Here is a 15,940-nt window from a genome sequence, read left to right on the forward strand (position 1 = left end):
CCTCCAGCACAGATGGCTGGACATAGCTGGTATCCGAAGTGTGACAGATCTACTACTGCGTTGTGATTTCAATTATAAATGGAGATCATGATGAAAGTGTGAAGATGACAACCACTGTCCAGATGCCATGTTGGGACACATGTGCCTTATACGGCTATCCCCACAGTCGCATTATTATTCACAATGCGCAATAAATGCATACTTATTGTTAATATGCAGACTAGGCCTAACAACATTTCTTCCTTGTACCTTTTTCACCGGTCTGCCCCTCTGTGCATCCAGCTTCACAAGGCTACACTGATAAAGCTACATTTCCCAAGAGCACTTTGCTTCTCACCTCTCCTGTGTCAGTGACTAGCCCCAGCTTGGAGATAATGTCTCAGCTGCATGCACCACTGACACTTGCCATATTATCAAGCTAATCCAAAAATACAATTCACTATATTCTTCTGTGCATTCTGCAAGGCCAAATTTATTTTTCACCATAGACACAAGTATAGCTGCCTGTGTATTTTTACATCAGTGCTATGTTAGCTGGTTTTCAGCAGACGTCAACTGCCCTGCACGCCCCCACAATGCAGCCTTGTAATAATTGGACAGTGCAGAGCGGAGATAGAAGAAGGGCTGAGCTGTGTTTGCTGCCTACGGCAGACGGCTCAGGAATGGGACAATGCAAACGCTGCTCTGTTTATGCCGATAGTCGAGGATGATTTTCTGCATCAAAATTTAGCAGAAGTTGAGAGCAGGAGCACACAATGTACAGAGGCACAGACAGAGCAAAGCTATGCTGCGCATGAGCAACTAGAGGTGCAGAACACATCCATTGGAAACTAGAGGGTAAGTAGAGCGTTTGGAAGTGATGTATGTGCAAAACAGGGAAGACTTAAAAACTAGTTATAAATCGGAGTTTGAGATGATAGATATTGGACATGTGTCCATTATTATAAGACCAAATGGTATTTTAGGAACAGGAATTAATAGGGGGAGAGGATTCCTTTTAAAAGCTACAACCTCTCAGAAGCAGCTGGATGGCAGACCATGTAAATGCTTAGCAAGTAATACTGCAGTGCAATGTGCGGCCAGCCAATACTTCCTCCGGCTACAACAGTTTATCACTGGGCATGTCTGAGGGGAATGAACGATTACCCCACATCCAGATAAAGTGATTTTGATGCAGGTGACAACAGACCCCTAGATATGCTTATCTCTGCGCAATGTCTGTTTTCGTTTAAGGCTCATTTTAGACTTATTTTGAGGAAATAACAAGAGGAGCTCAAAAACTCAATCTGATGGGACATTATGAAAGTGCCGCAAAAAAAGAAGAAAACAGAAAGGGAGCTCCACCCAGAGATATCACTTGTATCGCATTATAAACTATAGGACCGTCGTAGACTTGGAACAATATTCTTCAAGGGTTATTCCCACAATCACATTATTTTTCACAAAACACAGTATATCCATACTTATTGATAAAAGATATACTGTGCCAAACAGAACGTTTCTTTATTGTACCTTTGTGTTGCTTTAATCACCATCTGCCTCTCTGTGCATCCAGCTTCACATAGCTGAAAAGGGAGTCCTGTTCTTACACTGGTAAAAGTACATTTTTCAGCAGCACCTTGCTTCTCCTAAAGACAAAAAGTCCTCCCTCTCCTGTGTGCTCCTGACTAACCCCACTTTCCTGAATTATCATCAAGCTGATGCAAGTGTAGAATGCAATGCTTTTGTACTCTGCCTGAGAGATGTTATATTCTGCCATCTACCTCAGTATACCTGTATGGATATAAATGATTGTTAGATCAACAACTCTCCTCCACAAGGGAGATTGTACCAATTAGCAGAGCGGAGAGGCGTTTGATACCCGATGCTGAGAGATCAGTAATGTGAAACTGAAAATGCGGCTCTTTTGATGCATATGAAAGAGAATTATCTACTGCCATATGTATCAACAAACCAGCAATAGCAGGTTCACCGATTTGTCAGCTGATGGTAAATACAGCTCAGCACTGCACTGCCTAGTTATTACAGGAGAATTAACCTGTGCTAGAAACCAGGTAACAATGATAAAAAAACAGAGGCAGCTATACTTATATAGATGATCAGCCAAGAGAATTATAACTACAAAAGGGCAATTCCAATTGCAGCTGAAGAGTATATAGACACTGGTGGGACATCTATTAGGGGGTTGAAATTAGCAAAGCGGGGCAGATTTAAAAATTTGTTATAATCGGCACAAATAAATACCGTTATGTGTACATTATTATAATATCTCAATGTGATTTTTTAACTTTTTTTTTTTTTTACCTATAAACTGTGCTGGTATTTTTTTGTGAGGGCCGTTTGTGTATTTGTTCTGTTTAGTTTGTTTTTTCCTTTCCCCATTTGATTGATTGCTTGTATACCATGTTTTGAGAGCTGGAATAATATGCAACTAATTTTGAAAATACCAAGTTGCTCCCTTTACATTTTTGCAAATTTGACTGACCTAAGTAATTTTAATTTATTGCAATCTAAAATGTATTGCTGTAATATGTGAATCTTTATGGAGTTTCTTGTGAGGACTTACCTTGTTTTTCCTAAGTTTATTCATCACCTCAGTGAGTGCTGGATATCCTCCTTCATACCGCCACAAGTGAACTGTAAAAAGATCCATATCAGCACATGATCTTTAGGAACACGTCACAGGGGCATTTAAAAGTTTGGGCACCCCTGGTGAAAATTACTGTTATTATGAACAGTTAAGCAAGTTGTAGACAAAATGATCTTTATAAGAGCTAAAGTTGAAGATGACACATTTCCTTTGCATTTTAAGAAAAAAAAAAAGTTATTTTTTTACATTTCAAAAATTGCACAAAAGGAATGCAAAAGTTTTAACACTCAGATAGCTTTGACTAAGGTTTCAGACCTTAACTGGCTTATTAGGATTACGACTCTCACCATCATCGCTGGGAAAGGCCAGGTGATCCAAATTTCCCAGCTTCATTAAAAACCAACATCCTCTAACCTTGTGCCAAAAAACAGCAGCCAAGGTTTCTTCTAAGCAGCTGGCTAACACTCTGAAAATGAAAATGGTGGCACCCCACAAAGCAGTAGAAGATTATAAGAAGATATCAAAGGGTTTTCAAGTTGTCCTTTCTTCAGTTCGAAACGTAATTAAAAAATGTGAGTTAATGGAGGTCAAGATAAGGTCTGAAAGACCAAGCACAATTTCAATGAAAGCTGCTCATAGAATTGCTCGAGAGGTACATTGTTGTATTGTTCAGAGACACTTGCACATATATGGCCTTCAAGGAAGAGTCATCAGAAGAAAACCTCTCCTGCATCCTCCCCATAAACTTCAGGGTCAGAAGTATGCAAAAGAACATCTAAACAAGACTGATGCATTTTGGTAATAAGTCCTCTGGACAGATTAGGTTAAAATAGATTTGTCCATAATGATCAAAGGTATGTGGGCACAGAATTTCAGGAAAAGAATATCTCGCCAACCATTAAGCATGGGGGTGAATCAATCATGTTTTGGGGTTGTGTTGCAGCCAATGGAACGGGGAACATTTCACGGATAGAGGGACGAATAAATTAAATGAAATTTCAACAAATTCTTGATGAAAACATATCTGTAAAAAAAAGGTGAAGTTGAAAAGAGGATGGCTTCTACAAATGGATAATGATTCTAAAACACACGTCAAACTGCACAATAGACTTCCTGAAAAAGCGCAAGCTGAAGGTTTTACAATGGCCCTCAGTGTCTCCTGATCTGTACATCATTGAAAATCTGTGGCTAGACGTCAAAATAGCAGTGCATGCAAGATGACCCAGGAATCTCAGAACTGGAAGAATTTTTTTTAAGGAAGAATGGATGAAAATCACACAAACAAGAATTGACAGACTCTTGGCTGGCTACAAAAAGTTTACAAGCGGTGATACTTTCAAAAGGAGGTGCTACTGGTACTAACCATGCAGGGGGTGCTCAAACTTTTGCATCAGCCCATTTTCTGTTTTTTTTTTTTTTTTTTACATCTTAAAAATTACAAAAGTTCTTTTCCCAAAATACACAGGAAATGCGTCATCTTTAATTTTAGGCCTTTCAGAGATCATTTCATCTTCAACTTGCTGAAGTGTTCACAATAACAGTCATTTTAACCAGCGGTGCTCCAAACTTTTACTTTCTATTGTACTTGCAAAGTTTGAGATGAAAATGCACACACCTGCCTGATCCTGTTCTCCATACCATGTATTCCAAGTTCCCACCAACGTACATGGGTATTCTTCTCCCGCATAGACCTTTGGCAGTACCTCCTCACTTTAAAAACAAAAATGTAGTAGAGCATTTAGGACACTTTTCACAAAATATAGTACCAAGCCTAACTCTTACTCCACATTATGAAATGGAATCTGATATCATAGGATTAGACAAATTACAATATTTATGCATTTAAAGTATTAAATCTAGGCATTTTTATAAAAATCTTTGTACAGTGTTAGCCAGTAGATAGAAAAATATTAAGATCTGAGAGTCCTTGGTGGTGGATACCATCTTTTCAGATAGCCATTAAAAGGTAAATTGCAAGCTTTCAAAACTACTCCGGTCTCATCAGGCAAAGAGTAACACAAAATCTGAAGAGTCACATACTTATGCACAATGGGACACAGAAATAATGCAATAGTTAAGACTAGTGACATGAAGCAGAACTATCATTATGGGAGAGGGAGAAGCAGCTGTGGCCTTAAGTATTGGAACAATTCATATATAAGGAGTGTGAAAGTTTTATTGTCCTGTGATTGAGGTCTGGTCCATGATTGTGATGCCCCCAAAAGGTCTGAGGAGCATATTCCGTAGTTGATGTAGAAAGACATAAATCCATGCGACACATTCATTCCTGCACTGAGCGTGTCAAAGGTTGTCATGAGTTTATACTCCCAGACTCTCCTGTCTCTCTGAGATTTGAAGTTACCTTTTAATATTAGTAATTTCATGTCCATGATGCTGTGATCACGGACACAAAAATGTTTGGCCACAGGTAGATCTATTCTCTTTTCTTGTGTGGTGGTGAGAATTTATCCTTCTTCTAATTTCTGCAAAATCCCAGGTCCTTTCAACTGCATCACATCTAATGTGGTGTACTTAATTATATGTACCAAATGTACAACTGGGGGTCTGTATGTGGGGGAGACCGGGCAAAAACTTACAAAGATGAATTCTCATCGCCACACAAAAGAAAAAATTTAATAGACCTACCTTTGGTCAAACATTGTATCCCTGATGACAGCACCATGGACATGAAGTTACTTGTACTAAAAGGTAACTTCAAATCTCAGAGAGACAGAAGAGTCTGGCAGTATAAACTCATGACAACCTTTGACACACTCAGTGCAGGAATGAATGTGTCGAATGGATTTATGTCTTTTTACATCAAGTAAGGCATGTGCTCCTCAATCATCTGAGGGCATCACAATCATGGACCAGACCTCAGAGGACACTAAAACTTTCACACTTCTTATCTATGAACTGTTCCAATATTTGTGGCCACATCTGCTTCTCCCTCTCCCATAATGATAGTACTGCTTCACGTCACTTGTCTTACCTATTGCATTATTTCTGTGTCCCGTTATGTATAAATATGTGACTCTTTAGATTTTGCTATTCTATGCCTGGAGACCTGAGTAGTCTTCAAGTCTTGCAATTTGTTACCATCTATTCAGTTAGCCATTAAAAGGTATCAACCACTTAGAATTCTCAAATCTTAATATTTTTCTAAAAGCACTGTGGAACTAATAGCGCTATATAAGTGAGTAAAATAAATTAACAGTATTCTGTGCCTCTCAACTTCCATTTGTGAAAGTCGGTGCTTATACCGTATATAGTCTGATCTATTTCCTCATAGAATGGTATGGTCCCTGTAACAGAACCCTTATGATCATTTTTGTAAACAAGTCATGAAACCCACAGGAAAACTAGGCAGAAACAATTTTCAGCCTCCCAGAGAAAAAAATATCCAGGTAAAGCAGTCAGAATCAATCTTTGGATCAACACTCCATCACCAATAATCTAGTAACTGGAACTTAGAATTTAGGTTGCCTTTCTTTGTGCAACTTACAAATTGGAAAATAATAAGGAATGGCAAAGATTGTAATACATGCCCATGGTTTAACATTAGTGATGGGGCAAGTACTCATTACGGTACTTGAGTTTGCCTGGGGTGCTCGGGTATGCACAGAGTATCGCGGGTGCTTGAGTGACTTGTTCGAGTCCCGCGGCCATTTAGGACTCCTTGCTAGAAATTTTGTAAGAGAGTCTAGGAAAAAGCCCACCACTTTGTTAAAGCGTTTGCCAGAAAAGATTGTTATTGTTTATTATGGTGCCGACACCTGAAGAACATGTGGAAAAAAAGCAGCAGAAACAAATGTATTTACACTGTGAACATGGTCTAAAGAGGGAGTGTATCTTTTTTTTTTTTAATTAAAAGCATTTACTTGTGGCTAAAAATAATTTTTTCAATTGGGTTTCATAAAAAAGGCACAGTTTTGTCTTCTATAGTCCGAATTTCTGGCTGTATAATGAGTTAACAGAGAACTCGTCAATGAGCTTGTTCTGACAATCTGATGAGAGTTTGTTCCCCTCACATTTCTCTTTCTTACAGATGAGCGACAGGTCTCAGAGACCAGATTCTGGTCTAAAGTATACAACCCCAAAGAAAAAGTCAAAGGTGCATCAAATCTATCAGTGTGCGCCACATGTTCTGTCTCATCAATGAAAACTGTCTACATTTTTTGAAGCAACAGTAAATTTTACTGTCCTTTTTAATGCCCTTATTTTTAAAAACAGTCCAGACATTGTGGTTAGGTCACCCCCTACACTGCTTTTTTTCATGCAGTGTTACCTACAGTACAGTGGTTTACATTAACCCCTTAACGACCGCCGATATGTCGTTTAGCGGCGGTAGTTAAAGGTACTTAAACCACAGCGCCGTTAATTCATGGCGCTGTAGAAAAAGTGTATAGCACCCCCCAAAGTCGGATTTTCTCTGGGGTCTCGGCCGCCGGGGGTAGCTGAGAACCCAGAGAACATGATTCAGGTCGGTTTTTACCGACCCCGGTTTTGCGATCGCCATTATTAACAATATAACGGCGACCGCAAATGAAAAAAAAAAAAAAAGCCCGATGTGCCATTTAACGCACATCAGAGGACAGAGAAATAGGGTCCCCGATCCCCCCGGTCCGCGTGCTTCCCCTCCATGGGCACCATCTTCCGGGAAAAAAATGGCAGGCGCATGCGCAATGCGCCCGTCAAGATCTGCCGGCCGGCTCCCAGGAACATTTTTCCTATTGGTTCATTTTGGTCACTGTGATAGACCCTATCACAGTGATGAAAATAAAAAAAAAAAATATATAAATAAACCCCCTCTTTATCACCCCCATAGTTAGAGAAAAATAATGAAATGACGAAAATATATTTACATTTTGGGATTAGTTAGGGTTGGGATGAGAGTTAGGGGTGTGTTGGGGTTACCTTTGTGGTTAGGATTAAGGTTATGGTTAGGATTAGGGGTAGATTTGTGGTTAGGATTGGGATTATGGGTTGTGTTGGGGTTATGGTTGGAGTTAGAATTGAGGGGTTTCCACTGTTTAGGCACATCAGGGGGGTCTCCAAATGCGACATGGCGCCACCATTGATTCCAGCTGATTTTTCATTCTAAAAGTCAAACAGTGCTCCCTCCCTTCCGAGCCACGAAGTGTGCCCAAACAGAGGGTTACCCCAAGATATGGGGCAACAGCGTACTCAGGACAAATTGCACAACTTTGGGGGTCTAATTTCTCCTGTTACCATTGGGAAAATAAAAAATTGGGGGCTAAAAAAATCATTTTTGTGGAAAAAAAAAAAGTTTTTAATTTTCACAGCTCTACGTTATAAACTTCTGTGAAGCACTTGGAGGTTCAAAGTGCTCACCACACATCTAGATAAGTTCCTTAAGGGGTCTAGTTTCCAAAATGGTGTCACTTGTTTGGGGGGTTTCCACTGTTTAGGCACATCAGGGGCTCTCCAAACGTGACATGGCGTCCGATCTCAATTCCAGCCAATTCTGCTTTGAAAGTGTCAAATGGCGCTCCTTCCGATCCAAGCCCTGCCGTGCGCCCAAACAGTGGTTTATCCCCACATATGGGGTATCGGCGTATTCAGGAGAAATTGCACAACAAATTTTGTGGTTCACTGTCTCCTTTTACACTTGTGAAAATAAAAAAAATTTGTTCTGAAGTAAAATGTTTGTGAAAAAAAAAAAAAAAGTTAAACGTTACTTTTTTCCTTCCACATTGCTTCAGTTCGTGTGAAGCACGTAAAGGGTTAATAAAGTTCTTGAATGTGTTATTGAGCAGGGGTGCAGTTTTTAGAATGGTGTCACTTTTGGGTATTTTCTGTCATATTGACTCCTCAAAGTGACTTTAAATGTAATGTGATCCCTAAAGAAAAAATGATGTTGTAAATTTTGTTGTAAAAATGAGAAATCGCTGGTCAACTTTTAACAATTTTAACTTAACAAAAAAATTTTTGGTTCCAAAATTGAGCTGATGTGAAGTAGACATGTGGGAAATGTTATTTATTAACTATTTTGTGTGACATCTCTCTCTGATAAAAGGGCATAAAAATTATAAGTTTGAAAACTGCAAAATTTTAAATATTTTCGCCATATTTGTTTTTTTCAGAAACACAAGTCATATCGAAGAAATTTTTACCACTAACATGAAGTAAAATATGTCAATATGTCACGAAAAAATAATCTCAGAATCAGCGGGATCCGTTGAAGCGTTCCAGAGCTATAACCTCAAAGTGACAGTGGCCAGAATTGTAAAAATTGGCTTGGTCATAAAGTAGCAAATTGGCTCCATCACTAAGGGGTTAAACGTGGAGGGAACTTACCAGAGCTTGTTGTATGCATTAAGACATTCTGGCTTTACATTGTGAACTGGAGTAATAAAAGAAAACCGTATTAGAGGAAAAAGTAGATCGTGCATTGGGTCTACTATGTCAAAAAAGTAATCAGACACTCAAGTCACTCAATTTTAGAAATTATCTAGTTAACAAAAAGACAGACATTTTTCCTGACATAAGAATCTGTCACCAGATTTTTGTCACCCGATTTAAGGGCAGCATAATGTAGGGGCAGAGACTCAGATTCCTGCGATGTGTCACTTATTGGGGTACTTAGTGTAGTTTTGATAAAATCACTGCTATCAGCAGGAGATTATCACTACACTGTGTTCCAAATTATTATGCAAAAGATATTTCCTCATATTTTCTCTATATTACCTATATGAATTGCAGTCATTGTTATTTTCCAGTCATCTAATATTCTAGTATAATTGCAATGTTTTTGAACAAACTGCCTATGAAAACAGTATATTTTTAAAAATAAGAAACACTCAAAATGCATGTTCCAAATTATTATGCACAGCAGAGTTTTCAACCTTTTTATTTTTATTTTGAACAAAAAAAATGGTCAATTGTGAAATTATAAGCATTATCAGCTTATTACAAAATGAAATCAAACAGTTTTCAAGTCAAAACGTTATTCTAGGTGATGTTACATTTGCACATAGGACCCCTTGTTCGAAAGAAGCTTCTGAACTCTCTCGTCCATTGAAAATGTCAGTTTTTGGATGGTTTGTGCTTCAATTGTTTTGCATGTGGACAGAATACCCTCCCAGAGCTGTTGCTTAGATGTGAACTGCCTCCCGCCATCATAGACACTCCTTTTGATGATGCTCCAGAGGTTCTCAATGAGGTTGAGGTCAGGGGAAGATGGTGGCCACACCATAAGTTTGTCCTCCCATAGCAGCCAGAGATGCAGATGTGTTATTTGCAGCATGAGACGGTGCATTATCATGCATGAAATTGATCTTGCTGCGGAAAGCACGGTTCTTCCTCTTGAACCATGGCAGGAAGTGCTGTTTTAGAAACTCCACATAGATTATGGAGTTCATCTTTACCCCTTCAGGGATCCTAAAGGGGCCGACAATCTCTCTCCCCATGATTCCAGCCCAAAACATTACTCCACCTCCTCCTTGTTGGCGCCTTAGCCGTGTTTTCATGGGGTGTCCATCAACCAGCCATCCTCCACTCCATCCATCTGGACCATCGAGCGTTGCACGGCACTCATCGGTGAACAAAACAGTTTGGAAGTCAGTCTTCATGTATCGTTTGGCCCACTGGAGCCGTTTCTGCTTGTGTGCAGTGGATAGAGATGGTCGACAGGATGGCTTACGCACAGCTGCAAACCTCTGAAGGACCCTGCATCTTGTTGTTCGGGTGACGTTGGAGGCACCAGCAGCTTCAAAAACTTGTCTGCTGCTATGACAAGGCATTTTTGCAGCTGCTACTTTAACCTGACGCAATTGCCTGTTGGAAAGAGTCCTCAATTCTTCCTTATCAGCACGCACACGTGTGTGCTGGGAATCAGCTACATACTTCTTGATTGTGCGATGATCACGATGAAGTGTCTTGGCAATGTTGATTGTAGTCATGCCTTGACCTAAATACTCCACAATTTGTTGCTTCTCAGCAGCCGACACATCCTTTTTCTTTCCCATAGTGGCAAAAAATGTAGGCTGCTTAATAATGTGGAACAGCCTACTTCAGTAATCGTTGCCTTTATTTGGACACACCTGCCAAACTAATTTGCACAGGTATCTGCAATTGCTTTCAGTGATATAAAAAGCCCTGACACACATCACCATCAATGAGTGTAAAGGACAAACAAAAAAATTCTAACCTTATCACTCCTAAACTCTTTTTGCATAATAATTTGGAACACAGTGTAGAGAACTAGTAGACCTGTTGCTTTGTTGTCTTCCATATCCCTAAGGCTAGGTTCACATTGCGTTAGGGCATCCATTTAAAGGGAATCTGTCACCCCTTTTTTGAGACATCATATAATGATATCATTCAATTGTGTGTCACATAAGGATTCTCTTAGTACTTTTGCTTCCCCCTGACCCCGCACCTTTCATGCATAAATACCTTTTTTATATCGGTTCAGATGTATGTAAACTGTCACGGTCCAGTCCGATGGACGGGGCTTATTCAACTTCCACCCCCCTCCCTGTCTTGCTCTACACAAGAAGAAATACCAAGAGCAAGACGGGGGGGAGCAGGTGAATAAGCCCCGCCCAGCGGACCGGACAGCGGCAGTTTACATACATCTGAACCGATATAAAAAAGGTATTTATGCATGAAAGGTGCGGGGTCAGGGGGAAGCAAAAGTACTAAGAGAATCCTTATGCGACACACAATTGAATGATATCATTATATGATATCTCAAAAAAGGGGTGACAGATTCCCTTTAACAGAGCCGTTAAACGGATGCGCTAACGCTGATGTCATTTTTGACATCTTTAGTGACCTAGCGTTAACGGTATGCATTAACGCTAGGTAGCGCTAAGGTACCATGCACTACCATGCGTTAGCCCATACAGTTCTATGCACAGCGAACAGGTCCGTTCTCCGTGCGTTACTGCCAACGCACCCAAAAATGCTGCAAGCAGCGTTCAAGGGTGCGTCATGAATTAATGCATACTTGCTAACGTATGCCGATTTTGGCATGCGTTAGGATGCGCTACATTCATTGCGGGCAATGACGGCGTTAACCGATCCATTACCTAGCCTTAGTGCCGCTATGTAACGGATCCGTCAACCCACTGCCCCTTAACACAATGTGAACCCAGCCTAAGCTCTATATAACCCCCCACCACCGATTGGTAGCTTAATGCCCATGTACAGTGTATACAGAAAGCTACCAATCAGTGGTGTGGGCGGGGTTATACAGAACTCAGCATTTAGAGTACTGCTAGATCTGCAGCAAGCAGCTCAATCAGTGACATCACTGGAATCAAGCTATCTGTCCCTGCATTATGCTGCTCTCAGATGGGGGGGAGCAAAAACCTGATGTCAGATTCCTTTTAAGTGTACACTCAAACACTAAGTTTGTACATGTAGAGGGGGAAAAAAAGTAATGATATACCAAAAAATGTTATTAATGACATTAACATTGGGATACTTAGAACAGTGAAATATTCCGTTCTATAATGTAATACAACTAGTTCTGGTCTGTGATAGGATACAGGATTAGACACTTGACACTAGTAATGTAGTAATGGCAAGATAATGTTACCATTATAGTAATCCAACTACAGATACACTACTGTCATCTGTATCATATTGATTACACACCGGGCCATTGACTTCCATAGGCGAGTTTGACCCACAACACAGATCAAAGTACGAAATGTGAAAAGGCACAGTGATTGTTATGGGTCCACTAAGAATATACATTTTTATGCATTTTGTCTTTACCAAAAGACAGACAGCACTAGCGCAGTGAGTCAGGACCATTATCTAGTGACAATGCTTTCTTTTTTTACCTGTACTAAAAGGTAATTTTTTTGCTTAGTGACCAAAATAATGGCTTTTTTGATTCAGATGTAAGACTACCAGATTTATTCGGCTTGGCGCCCTGCTCGGTGGATGATTTTATTTATTGCAGTTATAATCTCCCATACTGCTCTCGTGCTGCACCTATACGCTATACTATAGCGGTCACTACTTTCTGTCTATTTATTATGGTATCTGTGTTTTCTGCTTAGTGTTACTTATATTAATGTATATTTTACAATAAGGTCCTATCGTGCTGATTCATTATGGCTGGGTCCATATTACCTGTCATTTGTCTGATCTTTCACTGTAAGGTTTGGCAAGTACTTGTTACTATATTACTTGTAATATGTATCCATTGGGTTTACATATTTTTCACTTTTTGTAAAATATTTCCACCAAACTATTTGAGAATATGTCTTATTTACAAATAAACAGTTTCCAAAGACAACAAAGACCACAGTACATAATGCGGGAAGAGTTACATTGTATCTTGTAGAGGTTGCTGGTCTCCCTCTTGGCCAGTAGATTAGAATGAGCGTCTTTACGGGGATCAACTTTCCGAACAAACAGCGATCTCAACCAACTGTCTTCTTTGGCTTTAGAGCTGGAGGTAGAGAGGCCCCTGTGATGAGAAAAGCATAACATTAACAAAGCAACAAGTGTTACGGCAGGCATGTATGTATGTAACTGTGGGATTAATAGGCGCACGCGGGCGGATTTTGCTCCATAAACTGCCATCAGCTCCTAAAGTCCCCAAAGGCTTCCTTAGTAGCCCAAATTGATGTGTCATTTAGCAGAATAGGTAGCTTAATGCCCAAATGTGCTTTGTGGTAATTAGTTGTATTCAGTCAAGAAGGTGGAGCCAAGCAAAGTCAGGCTCTCCACTTCTCATCACTGCCCTGTATGGCTTGATTGTTTACCAAACGTTTTATTGGAGTTTTAATAAATGGGGAAGAAGGTGTAGGGGAGGGAAGGAAAGATGAAAAGGAAAAGAAGGAAAAGAGGAAGCACAACAGTGTCCAAATGTAAAGAATACATAAAATGTAACATGTTAATGCAGAAGCATATTATACAATGAACTATTACAAAGGTAAGTATTTAAGCATATAATATATTACATTTGTTCCAAGCCAAAGCCCTAACCCCAAAGGGGCCTAGGCAGGCGCACTCTAGCTGAAGACCTTAAGAGAATAGCTCCAGCCATCTAGACCATTTCCTAGCATGTTTGGCAAATTGATCATGCATATGTGCAAATTTCAGTTCAAAGGAATGATGAAGGCTAATTTTGTCTATAATATCGTTAATTTGTGGAGGTTTTGGATTTTTCCAAAGGAAAGCGATATTGTGTTTGGAAACTAGTAAAATGTGCACAATCAACAGCCTGTTAGTAGGGTCAATTTTGTCAGCGTCTAGAGAAAGAAGGGCCAGACGAGGAGACAAAATTAGTCGCGTTCCTAAGATAAAATCCATAAGATTTGAAACCTTTCTCCAAAAGGGAACAATTTTGGGACATTGCCAAAATATATGCAAGATATTTCCTGGCCTTCCACAACCCCTCCAACAGAGTGGAGAATTGTCAGGGTTGATTCTATGGAGTCTTACAGGGGTATAATACCATCTTGTTAAAAGTTTGAAGTGGGTCTCTTGTAGTGATAAGGAAATGGTAGAGGCGTACGAGAGGGTGCATGCCTGTTCAAGGTCAGGAGGGTCAATTATTGTATGTAATTCGCTTTCCCATTTGATAATATTTTGAGTCTTGACCACTGCAAAGCTATTATTACACCACTTGTATGTATACTCAAAACTCCAGAAAATATTATGGTGTATATTACAAATAAGGTTAACTGCTGATTCAAAAATTCTTGGTGAAATAGCAAGGAACTCATGGAGTTTGTCTTTAAGGATGACATATTGTAAGAAAGCAGGAGTAGTAGATTGAAATCTATTCTTGAGTTTGTTATAAGGTGTACAAAGAGCACCATCGTATAAATCCTTGAGTCTTTTGAGACCAAACAGGGTCAATAGTCTGATTGGATGCTTGAAAAATAACTGATAAGGTCAAATGTTTTAATGTGACTTCTTTATTAGAGCCTCTTTTTGGAACAGAAAATGTTTTCCAAGCTTCAGTAATAGCTTGAAAAATTGGATGAGAGTTTTCAATTAATTTTTTATGAAGGAGTTGGTTCAGAATTAGTAGGTGAAGAGGTTTATAATTGTTAAAAGACAATTCTAGTTCATGCCAAGCTGGTGTCTTATCATGTGGCCACCAGAATGCGCTTTGTTTGACTAAATTTGCAGTGTAATAAGCCGTGATATTTGGGGAACAAGCTCCACCATAAGATTTATGGTTGTAGAGAATGTTTTTTGCTATTCTGGGTCTTTTGTTATTCCATATAAAGGAATTCAATGAGGCTTGGAGATTTGTAAGAGAAGAAGTGGGAACTTTTAAAGGAAGAGAGCAAAGTAGATATAGGATTTTTGGGAAGATGTATGATTTAACCATCATGATTCATCCCCACCAAGAGAGTCCATGATCTCTAGATATGCGAAATTCATTAAAAAGCTTTTTGGTAAGAATCTCTAAGTTTAATTTTATAAGAGAGTTTATATTTTTGACAAATTTTAGGCCTAGGTATGTCAGCCCATCAGTAGCCCAACCCCAAGGCGAGAGGCCCTCAATTTTTCCTTGGTCTATTCCCAGGTTAAAGATAAGTATTTTGGATTTAGAGTTGTTTATTTTAAAATAAGATACCTTGGAAAAAGTCTGGATTAGAGTTTGTAAGGCAGTGATAGAGTTGCTTGGATCGGTAAGGGTAAGAATTATATAATCTGCATATAACACTATTTTAAAATCTCTATGCAAGGTTTTAATTCCTGAGATCTTAGCCCTATTCCTGATTAATTGGGCCAGAGGTTCAATAGCCAATGCGAAAAGCAATGGTGACAAGGGGCAGCCCTGTCTAGTCCCATTAGCTATATTAGACGTAGGGGAAAGATGATTGCTGGAATATACCCTCGCCCCAGGGCCGGAGTACAAAGCCATAATACCTCCCGTGAGTCGAGAATTCATTCCAAATTTTTTGAGAGTCGCTTCAAGATAAGACCAATTAAGGCGGTCAAACGCTTTCTCAGCATCAAGAGAGATAACAGTGGCTTTGAGGTTTTTCGAGGAAATGAGCTTAATTATGTTAATGAGCCTTCTTGTACCATCTATGGATTGTCTTCCTTTAATGAAGCCTATCTGATCGTTGGAAATTAGTGTCGGGAGAAATTGATTTAGTCTATTAGCCAAGATTTTTGCGTAAATTTTTACGTCTGTGTTGATGAGGGATATAAGTCTATAATTAAAAACTTGGCTACTGTCAGAATTTGGTTTAGGGATTACGACAATGGTCGCTTCCAGCATCTCTTTGGGAAATTGACCTGAGTGCAAAGCTGAATTAAATACTTTTACAAGGTGAGAGGCCAATAAATTACTAAAAGACTTGAAATAATCATTACTAAACCCGTCTGGTC

The 15,940-nt window shown here is 39.4% G+C and overlaps 1 protein-coding gene across 1 annotated transcript in view; it reads right to left on the minus strand.

Annotated features, from left to right (window-relative positions):
* Positions 1 to 15,940, minus strand: part of LOC141079259 (protein NipSnap homolog 2-like) — a 65,276-nt gene that overhangs the window by 16,564 nt on the left and 32,772 nt on the right. The window contains exons 2-5 of the mRNA XM_073565303.1: positions 12,907 to 13,046; positions 8,912 to 8,957; positions 4,206 to 4,300; positions 2,567 to 2,637 (exon numbers count right to left, since the gene is read on the minus strand). Of these exons, the coding sequence (XP_073421404.1) occupies positions 2,567 to 2,637; positions 4,206 to 4,300; positions 8,912 to 8,957; positions 12,907 to 13,046 (352 nt within the window). The remainder of the gene's footprint in view (positions 1 to 2,566; positions 2,638 to 4,205; positions 4,301 to 8,911; positions 8,958 to 12,906; positions 13,047 to 15,940) is intronic.

Source organism: Dendrobates tinctorius, unplaced genomic scaffold, assembly GCF_039654945.1.
Source record: "Dendrobates tinctorius isolate UK_male_01 unplaced genomic scaffold, ASM3965494v1 ptg000644l, whole genome shotgun sequence".
In the NCBI taxonomy this organism is placed as follows: Eukaryota; Metazoa; Chordata; class Amphibia; order Anura; family Dendrobatidae; genus Dendrobates; species Dendrobates tinctorius.